At 27.9% G+C, this 13,846-nt stretch overlaps 1 protein-coding gene across 1 annotated transcript in view; it reads left to right on the top strand.

Moving 5' to 3' along the window:
- The window catches only part of LOC129972479 (homeobox protein DBX1-A-like), a 128,159-nt gene that overhangs the window by 104,147 nt on the left and 10,166 nt on the right, over positions 1 to 13,846 (top strand). The window contains exon 4 of the mRNA XM_056086624.1: positions 3,299 to 3,558. Within this exon, the coding sequence (XP_055942599.1) occupies positions 3,299 to 3,558 (260 nt within the window). The remainder of the gene's footprint in view (positions 1 to 3,298; positions 3,559 to 13,846) is intronic.

Here is a 13,846-nt window from a genome sequence, read left to right as displayed (position 1 = left end):
ACGACAAAAATTTTGAAATATCTCGTTTAATTCTTGTCACGTAGAAATCAAGCTTTGTGTTATTTTCGCAAGGGTAAAAGTAAATCCTTACTAAATATACTTACAGAGAATGGAGAAATGGTATAAAAAATTAAATTTTGCAACTTTTAAAAAAATACCTTACCTTCTTATCTATCCCAGGTGCCGCTATCCCCATTTGGGGATTTGAAATATTACGTACACCACTCCGCGCCAAAAATATCAATCGTAAGTTTGAAATTTAATTTTATTCTATATATACCAGTTAATATAGTGTGTAACGGAGAATGCGCATTATATGCATCGTTTCTTTACAAGAGAACAAATTTGAAATTCGTCGGTAAGTCGAAATAAACAGAATTGTCATAGTCGAAGCATTAAATTTTAGGTTTATTTTCTATATCATAATGAAATACCGTACATAAATACTATGTAATTTAGATGATATAATAACGACCTGTTACTTACTCAGTCTTTTGTTTTTTAATGAAATGAATTGATTGATTCTTTTATAACGCTACACTTTTTCAAAAATGTCAAATATTTTCAAAAAACAACATAATTTGAATATAATTATACTGGAACAACTTTTTGTTATGTATAATATACATAACTTATCCACCCAGAAATTAACCCTTATGTTCATTTTGTATAGTATACCATACATACAACTTTATAAAAATATACTACCACTATAAAATAATTTTTAACTTAGTTTTATTTAACGATTTTTATTACACGATTTTTTTATTTATTTTTGATGTTTTTTATAGCGTAAAGAAGCTACCTATATACATTTTTTTTTTTTTTTTTTGCTTTTCTTCAAAAAAGCAATCTTGCCACGATAAGGGTTAAAAAAAAGACAGTGAACGGGTTAAATATTCCTAACATAAATGCTTATCTCATTTCAAAACTTAAAATTCTTGTTTTATAGCTTTTATCATATTTTGGCATCGGTGGTTTGAAGTCTCAATATTGGATAAGGATTCTGAGCAATGCATTTATAAAACTGAATTTTAGGAAAGATATTTTTATAAGAATGTCTGACCACTGTTGAATCTGTGGTGACGAATGTGTTCTTAATATGGTGAGGTATGTAAAGACTTGATTAGCGAATTAGATGCCATCTACATCATTTGATTAAAGCTACAAAATTACGATATTTCCATGATAGCTTCATAATGGAATATTGATGAAAGGGACTTAACACTGATGAATTTTTTTAAATGCTCATTCAATTTTAAAAACTTTTATATTACTGAACTTTCTTTATTGAATCAGAAAATTTATTATAGAATAATCCTCCAATACATAATGTATTATGTATACATAGAAAAATTAAATGCTGAATCAGTCTCCATTCTTTTCTTATAATTTTTACGAACATGCTTTGAATTAATAAAATGCTATTAAATTAGTTAACATTTAGTCATATCTCATTTAAAATTAAAATGTAAAACAATACAAAATTGGTGTATACCACAATAAACATAACCTCAAAAGATTTCTAAAATAGAACGATTTACATGACTATCAACACTTGTTTTAAAATATTTTGCCGATGAAATCACCCCAAAAAAATCAAACAAAATAATGAATGCATATCTACATACAAAAGATCCAATTGAAATTTTACATGACCTGATGAGACCCACTGGTAACTGATGAAAAGTCTTAATTTTAATATAGACTTATTCAGCGAAATTTTAATCATAAACTGAAGAGGTTCAACTCTAGGATTGCATAATCATTTCTTTCTTTATGAAATATCTTGTTAAGAAGTATTCGAATTATCATTGATATGGTAGGGGGATTTGGACATAATTGGCACCATGAAAGACTTCTAATCTAATCACAGATCATCCCCTCGTAAGTTTTTTGAAAAGAATTTTAGAAATGATAAATCGATTAATTTATTCATTTAAAAAAAAGAACTCAGTATTTTAATATTGCCCATAGATGTTGATTTTAACCTTTTGCATTCAGAAAAGTAATTCGATGCCTAATTATTCATCGAATACAAATTATTTTATTACTCCGAAAAATATATATACAATTGTTTTAAATTGAATTTCATCGAAAAGTTAAGTTACACCTTCTTCCCCCCTCTGTTGGTATTTTTAGCAATCAAAATTAGAAAATAAATAAAATGTCAAAATTATGCGTCATCTTGAACGGTACTTGAGAGGAGACATCCGAGTGAAAAGGGTTAATACTGGATGAAAATAAGTCTTTTCATGAGTTAAAAGAGACAAAGTAGAGAAGAGTAATACTAATGTCTCCATTAATAATAATGTCTTATAGATGCTAATGTCTCCATTTAAATTACACTACAGCTAATGGAGCCAAATAAAAAAATAAAACAGCCAAGCTCGTTTCTTATTTTATTTATGCTGGAATCATAACAGCAAAAGTATTTTCCTTGAACTAATCAAAATCTTCATAATTTTTTTAATTAAAAATAAATATAAAATGGGAATAATTGCATATATATTTGCATTATTTTTAATTATAATTTCATATTTTATTTATACTGAAGACTGTCATTTCTTATGCAGTTTTTGTTCACTCCCGTTAAATTAGTTATTATAGAGGACCTGAAAAAATTATATTTAATGTTGCCATGTGATCTTATTTTAATAAATAAATGCAATTGATTAAAATTTAAAATTTCCTTTTTCAGGTATTTAACTAAGTGACTTCGATACATAGAAATATATATGTTTCTTAAATCATCATATAAAACTTTAGAGTCAATAAAAAACAAAATATACTAGCATAATATAGTACATTTAAGCAAATCAATTATTAAAGAAATATTTAATCGGCATGAAGCAATGACTTTTATAAACATCAAATACAATCAGCATATTACGATAGATTTCCAGATAAAAATTTAGGAACAAAAGAAAAAAAATATTTCGTAAAGTAAAAATTTGAAAATGAAAAACATAATGAAACACACGATATATAATATACAATTTTGGTCAAAATCCACCCATCTTTCAGACTTATTTATTACCATTTTCATTTGACTTTAAACATTACATTATTACATTACTTGCTACATTACGACCTTAACTATTTATATTTTACTTAATTTAAACTTCAATCTTATCTTGAATATTTTTCAAAATGGTTTGTAGCTGAAAGAACATTCAAGTTAGTTGCACAATATATTTTTCGATATTTTTTTGTTATTATGCATCGCATTTATGAATATTTCGTATTACATGGTTCCTTTCTTAATTTGATTTTTGTGTACTGATCTCTCTTGCAGGGCCTAACTCCAGCCTGCCTGGTGTAACGGTGGGCTTCAACGGCTTGGGGATCCCGACCTCCGGGGTAACGTTCCCCCTGCCGGCTACCTTCCCGTGGGCGGCGGCAGCCCGCGGAAAACCCCGCCGGGGCATGATGCGGAGGGCAGTCTTTAGCGACGCACAAAGGCAGGGGCTGGAGAAGAGGTTTCAGATACAGAAGTACATAAGCAAGCCGGACAGGAAGAAACTGGCCGAGAAGCTGGGACTCAAAGATTCGCAGGTGTGTTCCAGTCTCTAGTTTTATTTTTACTATCTAATCGATGAGAAGGGAGAATTGTTCTGAAATTATACATATTTTCGAATAAAAATGAACGTATGGATATATATGTGTTGGTATATGCGCTCCAGTTATGGTGTCGTGAAGCTCGGATCGTTAGACCTTGAGCTACCAAAGCTATTAAAGGTATCGTTTGGAAGTTTAAAAATGCATATTTTAAAAATTTTATTATAATTTAATGAATTAAAAAATTTCCGAAAGAATTACAACTTTAAAATAAGTTTCATGCCATCTTAAAATTTAAAAATAGATTTTTTTTTTTTTAATAATATGAATTTAATGCTGTTGCAAATTCTTTTAAAATATTGGCAATTTGAAAATATATATATATATATATATTTTGACCTTTAATACTAGATTGAATTTTTGCACTGAGACTCAAACTATTTTCATGGTTCCATCAAATATTTTATAACGTGATTTTCTTCCATTGTTTAAAATCAATGAAGTAGGACTAAGTTCAATATCTGAATAATTTACGAAATGAACGTAACTCCGCGAAAATTTGAAGAATCGGAGGATAAAAAATTTTAAAGCGCTATATGACATAAGACTTGAATGTAAAAGAAAAGTTCATATACAGAATGAAAAAAAACAGATACAAAGCTGTTAAGCCAACATGGCTTTGATCTCTGTAACAATTTAAAGCTTAAAATTATTTTAGTAAAAGAATCATGAGCATGAAGTTGAGCATAAATAATTTAATTGAAAATAAATACAACCATTATTCAGTGCATAACAACTGGTGGGCAGCTAGTAATTAATATGCTTTTTGTGTCAATGAAAATCTACTTTTTCATATCTTTTTCTTATACAAAAGATAGAATTTAATTTTGTAATAAACCGTGTATTGTCAGAAAGTTATCAAGTTATAAAATCATGATTATCGGCATAACATTTATCGTTATTAGACAAAAAAAATTTCATTGAATATAAATTTGTCCTCTCTCTGATTTACGTTTTTAAATTCAATGTTATAAAAAATAATCTAATGAAAGTTTATATCGTATTTTGCTTGAGCATTCGTTTGAACCACGTACAAAATCTTTTTACGATAATATTCAAATTCTCTTTTGAGATTTTCAGTCCTAATCTACACCAAGTTTATAATTAATTTCAATTCATTTAGCTCATCGTATTAATAACAATATTTAAAGAATTTAATTTAATGAAAGTTGCACATCTTATTTTGCTTGGGCAACCGGTCTGATCATGCACAAAATTGTTTTTATGATAACTTAAAAACCCTCTTTGGGATTCTCAAATCTAATCCATGTATTCTATACCAAGATTACACTGGATTTCAATTCAATTAGCTTCGGTGCTATAACAACAATATTTAAGAAATGTACGAGTTTAATGAAAGTTGCATGTCCTACGTTGCTTGAGGATCCAATTGGACCATGCATGCCATGGATTTTATGAAAATATTAGAACTTATTTGAAGTTCCCAGTCCTAATCTTCAATATCAATTAAGCACTCTGCAGTAAGTTTGCACTTTTCCGCTTTTCTCTAATTCTGTTATTTTAATCTGTTATCATCTTAACACCAACAACGTGCGATGAAATTATACTGGAGATTGATCCAAGTGATATTACCAATGACAATATTGAACAAAATTTTTATTCTCTTACTGGATAAATCATCAATTAGCACTTGTATTCCATCTGTTCAATTGCCATGACGATTTGACACCTCAAGAGAAACTTCTCATGTCTCTCAAAAGCCTGAAAACATTAAGAATTGGAGGAGGAGTTCGATCCAGATTTCATCAACATAAAACAAGGCGTTTTGTCTGCTTTTTAGTAAAATTCGTAGTTTAGCCTTGTAATTTTGAAATACATACATAAAATATCGATACGATCGATTCTACGAAAAAGATCAAGTTTCTGGGGAAAAAAATCTAAATTTCTCTCCAAATACCACGACCAGACTTCTGCAATACATTGATTACAGCCTCAAAGATTGGTATTAAAATTTTCTCAAAAAAAATCCAATTCTAATTTATTATTAATTTTTATTGTGACCCGATGCCACTTTCATTACCAATAAAAATACCATTTAAAATCTCAGCCTTTTTAAAAACATTTCATCTATTGCAATTAAAATCTATAATCATCTTGATAAAAATAACTGTCATCAGATTACAATGGACTATATCTTACTTCTCTGGAATTCACATTGGTACCCGTTGTGATGGTCGTTAGAATTATACCAAAACACTATTCAAAATGTTAATAATTGATGTTGTGCTGTAATCCGAATTTCATTACTAATAGCAAAACCCATTCAAATTTCTGCTTCTAATATCGATAGACCCACTAATGCAAATGAAATTAAAACCTATAATCGTCTTAATGAAAATGACTCAGTTTTCATCGAATCATATCTTACTATTCTGCAATTCATATAGCATCTGCCATGATGTTCATTCGAATTTTCAAAAAACGTGATCCAAATATCGCCTGCCTGATTTAAAAATGAAAGCCAAAAAAAAAAAATTCTATTGACACTAATAATTGTGTTAAATGTCCACTAGGAAAATCAAATTTTTGAACTCTTCCGTGGGTTTTAAAATAATGCATCTTGATACTTAACTATTTTGTTTCAATTACATCGCATTTTAATAAGAATTAGGACTTGGGGTTTTTTGGCACCAAGTCAAAAAAATAATTGTTGTAGTGCGCTTAAAATTCCCCGACCCAAATTTCATCAGCCACAACATGCTGTTTTGGTGCGATCCAAGTTTCATGACAATATTGATCTAAATGTCTAGTTGACGGCACTACACACCCTGACTTCATTAACCTAGGCTAGTGGTTGCCTCTGGTTGACAAACAAATATATTGAAAAACAATCATTTTAAAGACAATAATGTACGTCAGGTTTATATAACCCCTATCCAAAATAATGTAAATGCTTATAATTCGCCGGTCCAACTTTAATTAGCTACAACATTACAAACTTCTGCTGTACATAGACTAAACCATAAAGTGCAATTCGGGTGTAAAATTAATGCGTTTAAAATGACATTCCTTGATAATGTCAAATCCTTGATAATGATGATGTTTCCCGATCCAAGTTTCATTATCACCATCAAGACCCATTCAAATTTCTGACCAACGCTTCCAGTGGAACTCTGCCATTCATGTCCATAATCATCCCAATTCTGGTGGCGGCTCATCAGCAGCTTTTTAGGTCTCTCCTCATCAGGCCAAACGCAATTAGATGCGGGGCACACTCAACCACCTCTGGAACTTCATGAGAGAGGAGCCCAATCGGGATAAATATCAGGGTCATTACATTGCCCCCTGCCCAGTATCGATTCAGCACTCTGGTGCAGTGCAGGATAAACGCATTTACCCCGCCTACAGACGGATTAATTCCATGCACAGTCGAGGATAATTATGCCAACGGACTATCATCAGAGCGGTTGCTTTGATGGACTTTAAGCGGGGTGTCATGGAAATCACCGATTGAGAAGACTTGATTTGATGAGAAGGGAAATTCGATATGAGAAGTGGACCCGAGTCCTTCAAAACGAAATTTTTAATTTCCCATATTGATGTTTAGATCTGATCAGTGATAACTGCTCATTATTTGCTGTCATGTTTTTAGTTTATTACAGCCAACAACAACGCCGTGTATAGAAAGCTTAGAGAAACCCATCATTGGTGAATGATTTAATGCGTTTCTACTAGCCTACGAGCTATAAAACCCCCATAAAGTTTAACAATTTTATTCAAACACATGGGGACAGTGGGCATAAAATACAATCCCTTGGTGCTTAAGATTAAATTTTAATAAAATATGTTCACTGTCTTAATTTAGAATTATATTCATTACTGTATAAGTAGATAGAGTGATACATCGATTTTTCTTGTTCTGTCAAGCAACTTATATTCTCTCGATACACTCAAATTCTGTTTCTAGTGGTATCGCGCCGTAAAAATTCGCAGTATCAAAGAATTAAGTAATTGAATCACCACAGAATAAGTATTTCCGGAGAATTCTTAATTTGCGTATGAAATAAGAATAATCAGAAATACGCATTTTCGGAGTCATAACAGCTACTGTGACCTTCAAATACTTAACAATGTTTTGGGAGAAATCTCTATCCGTAGCTACTAATAATAAAGATGTGTGTGTGCGTCTTAACGCTCTACAGTTCACGCCGATTGGCCAACATTAATCAAATACAGTACATATATACTTTGTAGTTGAGAGTGCAGACCTCGGGTTTTGTTTTGAAATTTTAATTGGAATTTCAATTAATTAAAAATGAAGCTAAATTTAGACGTTTTTCTGCCACAACTTTCAAAAATATTATAACACAAAAGTGATTTTTACATCTTAACATTTAAAAAAAATTATTTTTTTTAATGATATCAATTAAGAAAATTATTTCCTGTTCATGGATTTTATCAAAAATTTCATAGATAACATTTCAGTGTTAATACCACACAACAAATTTCATCTGTCATAGCGTTTTTGAGCAAACAGAATGACAGAAATAATTCCAAAAATCTGTTTTTGGAACTCAGGAAGGTCTAAAGCATAAAGAGTTCTCAAAATATCGACTTCGATTATTATTATTATTATTATTATTATTATTATTATTGACGATTACAGTACTTTCGTATCTAGTAATCGTGTGTGTGAAGAGATATAAATTAATAATTCAGTTTATTTTCATTTTTTTTCGTATATTATTTTTAAACCTTTAAAAAAAAAAAAGTATTTTTTTTTCCTAAAAGAAAACCAACATTCAGAGAATTAGGTCTCATAATATTCTTACCGCTTTTCGGAACTTTTATTTTGATCGCACGAAAAAGGACCCCAAAGAATTTCTGAAGAGAAAGAAACGTATCAAGTATAAAATTCAAAAAGCAGAAAACTAATCTTTTGCCAATATTTCTCAAAGAAAATACGAAAAGGAAAAGAAAAAGATCCATTCATGAAAAGCACTCTTCTAGGGCAATCTTTTATAAATAAAATCCTATTAAAATAGAACCGTGAAATATAGATATATATTTATGTAAGAATCTGGCCCAGGCTGAGAAATTTATAGGTTTCCAGGGCCAATGCTTTGAAGATGAAGAAGAAAGAAAAAATATACTGGTTTTAAAAACCAAAGTGAAAAAAGAAGAAATAAAAATGAGAAATATATATATTCTTCTAAATATTTTGAGGGGTGGAGGGCCTTGCGTTCTCTTATGAAGCCGCGTCTCAATTCGCACATTGCCAATAAACCGTGAAAAAACGAGATCGAAATTCAATGGCGAAATATGACGCCGAAATAGTCCACAACGAATCGAAGTGAAGAAAAAAATCTCAAATATTATATTATATATGAAAAGAGAAAGAATTTTTTTCTTCTTTTTCCTTTTCAAAGAGATGAAAATCCATCTTTCCTTTCAGAAATCTCACTTAGTTCTGAATATATATGTATATATATTTTATTTAATAAAAAATAATAAAGCAAAGTGAAAAAATCACTTCATATAAGTGAAGTTGTCAGAGTTAAAATGAAGTAAGTGATTTTGCTTGGTTTTAAACAATTTTTGCACAATACAATTACAAATTCGTAATTGCACAACTTTAAATTGTTAGATTCAGATTAAAATATTAATTTCTGAAAATTGATATTTTAGCTAAAATAACGATAACTAAAACTTGTTAATTAAAATTTGTTAACGTGATTGAAAGAATTTATTTTTAATAGCTTAAAAATTAAGACCAATTTCATTTATGATCATAAATTTAATTTAATTATGCATTTTTCAAATTAAAACAGTTCCTTTCAATTTGTATTTTGAGAATTAAATTAAGTTTTGTTTTTAAAGAACGGTTTTGGGACCATCTCTGCTTATTAATGTTTGAGAACAAATTTAAATATTATATATAAAAGAGTCATTGAAAAATAATGACCAAAGATCTAAATTAAAAATTATTTATTCCCCAATAAAATTATATCTTGCTTAGTGGGAAAACGATGGATTAATAAAATATATAATGGTGTGAACGAATTAATAGTAATAGAAAGAACAAGCGATAAAACTTTTTTAATGAAATTTTTTTATAAAAATCAAGGATTTTTATAAAGTATTGCAGTTATCAAATTTTATTATTTAAGTCTGATTGTCTAGAACATAAAATATCCCTGAATGATAAAAAAGAAACCGAGGCAATAATTTTGAATGTTTTTTAACATAATTTGATATAGAATGTAATTTTTTTTCTAAATGATCCATTTATATCTCTTATTAGATCATGTACTTATTATTTACTTTACACTTTAAAAAACTTTTTTTATTATGTTTATCAATATAGTTTATGAACTAATTAAAAAAAAGATTTTTTATTTAATAATGGCAGATTATCCCTTTCTAAAAAGCCATATATCATTGCTAAATATGTAACGCGTCAGCACGATATAATAATTAGAGTCATTTTGAATATTACCAAATTTTCATTAATGCAATTTTAATGTCATTTGAGAGTGAAAATTTTACAAAATCTACAAATTATAAGACTAATATTGTTCTAAGTAATTGAAATAAAAATGTTATTGAAATGAAATAAAAATGTTACTGAAATGAAATAAAAATGTTACTGAAATGAAATAAAAATGTTATTAAATGAATTGAAATAAAAAAATAACTTATAATTCTTATCTTTTCTTTAATAGAAAACATAGCGTTGTTTTCTTCTGAGAAAAAACTTATTTCTTACTAAGAAGATGCATTTTTACATACGCACATACTTACAAATTCTTTATAATATCCAGTAATAATTATCTATTCTATCCTTTTTTGAATCTATTCTATCCCTTTTCAAATTTCAAATTAGCATCGAAAGGTTTTCGATGGTTAAAAAAAATTCCATTTAAAAATAATTCAATTTATATAGTACACCAATGCGACTGAATTTGTTAACTTTAACTTTTTAATTTTAAATTAGAGTCAAAAGCTTTTAAATGATTAATAAAAAATACTATTTTTAAAACTTTTTATTTAAAATAATTCAATTTACAAGTTAGACGATTCGACAGTATTTTTAATATGATGGAATCAAACATGAGCGTATAAATTTAATTTTTCAATTTTTAAATAAAACAATTTATTTAATCAGCAATCGCTTTAATATTATTATCAACATTGAAGCATATTTTCGGGCTGCAGTTCTAAATAAAAACTAAAAAGTAAAATTTGACCACATTTTACCTCATACCATTATGGAACTAAAATCGTCTGCTTTTTGGGTATCGTTTGCTTAACGATAGCGCTATATGAGCTTTCTTCTCTTAAAAATATAAATAAAAGAGCTGCGGAAAACTTATTCAAGCCTTCGATCTTATAAACTTGGGAAAAGAGGAGGAGGATGGAAAAAAAAGAATGTTTTTTTTATTCGATATTTTTTCCTCTCTTTATTTCGAAGTTATTCGTTTCCAGTTGGCTAAACCCGAACTTCCTTTATTGCACGTCATAAAACAGAATTAAAGATTTTTTGACGCATGCGAAGAAATGAGATGCTTTTTATTATTTTTTTTTATACTTATATAAAATATTTCTCTCCTTTTACTCACTAGTTTTCATATTTATATTTCTTCTCTTTATTTTTTTTCTATTTGAATTTTTTTTATAAGAATTATAAGCAGTTGGTGGTATAATATTTGCGAGGTATTTGTATGCGATATGGAGCGGTTATTTTTTGGTGTCAAGTAAGACGATTCTTAATTAGAATTTAAAAATCAAATATTTTTTTATCATTATCATCACATTCTACTTATCGTTTTTACTTTATGTATTGGCCTTTTTAATTCTGGGATTAAGATTTATTTATACATAAAAAAAGGGAAATTACATTTACAAATTATCATTATACTATATTTTATAGAAAACTTTATTGACAATGGTTTAGACTGCAGCGTTTTATCTTTAATAATTTGAAATAATGAACATATAAGCCAGAGAAGCAATATGTAAATTTTATTAAGGCATTATAAAATTATTCTAAGTTAATTACAAAAAAAAGAAGGAAATATAGTTTGAATGTAAAATCGAAACCAGGACTTATATCGAACACATGATATAAGAACTATTTTGCGACTTTCATTATTTTCTGAAAGTAGAGAAATTATGTGCAAGGAGATAAACTTCAGATGATACTAATTCAATCAAATTTCTCAAATATTAAAAATTATGAATCAGATTTCTTTTCGGTATTTTCAATTGAAACTTAAGTTCAATTCAATTTTAATTAAACTAAGTAGTTATACTACCGTATATACAAAATCCCTTCCACCTTTCAACAATGAGGACAAAATTTTTGATGGAGTACATTTTGTTCTCGAACTACTAACACTAACTTGATTATGTGCCAAAACAGTTTTTTCCCCATCATATTAATTATGAAATATTATTATAAATAAAGATGAGATGTTGTTAATTTTTCCCTTGCCTTTTAAAAGCCTTATCACTACAAAACAATTTTTTTAAATGTTTTTTTCTGCATTTAAACTAGCAAAACGTTAACTAGTAACAAGTCATTTAGTTTCTAACAGTTCTCACAAATTTAAGATACTAAAGTAACAGTTGCAGTTAACAAAATATAATAATTAGAAGAGAAGACATGATTTATTTTACTAATAGAATTATTCCTTACTATTTTTCTAACTTTTTTTTTAATGATTACTGGACTGAAGAATGCGAATTTCATGAATAGGAAATGGACTCTCAATTTTTATGACAGATGATGAATTGCGAAAGCTTTTCAGAAAACAATTAATTGTGTAGAATTCATGAAATGGTTTTTGCATTCCATTATAAGAAGTAAAAGTTTATATACAATTTATTCAAATTGTACGGATTAGTAGTATTATATATTTATTTTATAGAAACTTGAACATTATGGAAACTTTGAGAAAAAAATTCAAATTCCTTATTACAATAAATAAACAGAATAAAAAAATCTAATTTCCTAAGATAAAACTTATTATTTAATTCAAAAATTAATTGAGGAGATTTCAAAATTAATTTCATAAATTACAATACTAGGTTATATAACAGATATATCTCTTTTAAATGAAATTATAAAAGTATTATAAAAATATACTGTTTAAATTAATTTATTAATTATTTCTTTAATTTTTAAAAAATTATTTTATCTCATGGATTTTAACATTATTATTTTTTCAATAAAATGTGATGTTAATAACGTGGAATAACTAAATTACTGAATTTTATATTCTAAATTTTTTCCAGTTTCAAAATAAAAATTTAGAAAAAAATCCAATAAACATTAAGATAAAATAAAATGAGATACGATTTTTTATTAATTAAGTAGAATTTCAAGTTTAAATTTGATATTAAACATTTAATACAAATATTTATGTGAAAAAAGTCGTTTTCGTACTTCGTTGCATTTTCAAAAGTCACCGTTACTACTAATAAAGATAAATACGTTTGTGCATATATCTTGGAAGGTGGGGATGTGCCCCTTGGGCCACTTTTTATTTTAATTATTAAAAATTAAGCAAAAATTTGGCGTTTTTCTGTTATAACTTTCTAAAATATTATTTCGCAATAATAAATTTCACACCATCTTAAAAATTAAAAAAAAAAAAGTTTTAACTATGCCAACTTAATAATCATGCAAATTTTTGCTTAAATCCGGTAATTTTCTTATTTTTTTGGTTAATTTCTAATAATAGATTATATTTTTGTCCTGAAATTGAAACCGTTTTCAATGTTTCCTCCAGTGATCTTTCTATTATTGGAAGCTAAAGAAGAAGGATTCTATTTAATATCCATGTATTTTTACAAGACAACTGAGAAAGTGAAGATACAATATCGACCGATACATTTAAATGAATATGATATTAACATTTTAATGATATTAATGTTAATCTTTGATGTCATAGGCTGGTCTCCATTAGAAAGTTTCATGTGCACGAAAAACAGAACTTAAGTTGGAAATTTAAATAGCACTTTTTTAATGTCTATCAATTTGGAGAAATCATGGATTTATCTGGTACCAAATATAACTCATATTCGCGGCGAATCAGCTGGTCCCCTGAAGCGACTAGTTCGAAATAAATCCCAAATGAAATGTCATCTATTCCATTTAAAGCCATGTTTATAAGCCAGTGAAATCATAAAAAGTTAATGTATTTTGCGAAAAAGATCCAGTGCAAACTTTTTGTCAAAAGTATGCATGTTTCATTCA

The sequence above is a fragment of the Argiope bruennichi genome, chromosome 6, assembly GCF_947563725.1.
Source record: "Argiope bruennichi chromosome 6, qqArgBrue1.1, whole genome shotgun sequence".
Classification (NCBI taxonomy): domain Eukaryota; kingdom Metazoa; phylum Arthropoda; class Arachnida; order Araneae; family Araneidae; genus Argiope; species Argiope bruennichi.
This window is presented reverse-complemented; position numbering and strand designations above follow the sequence as displayed.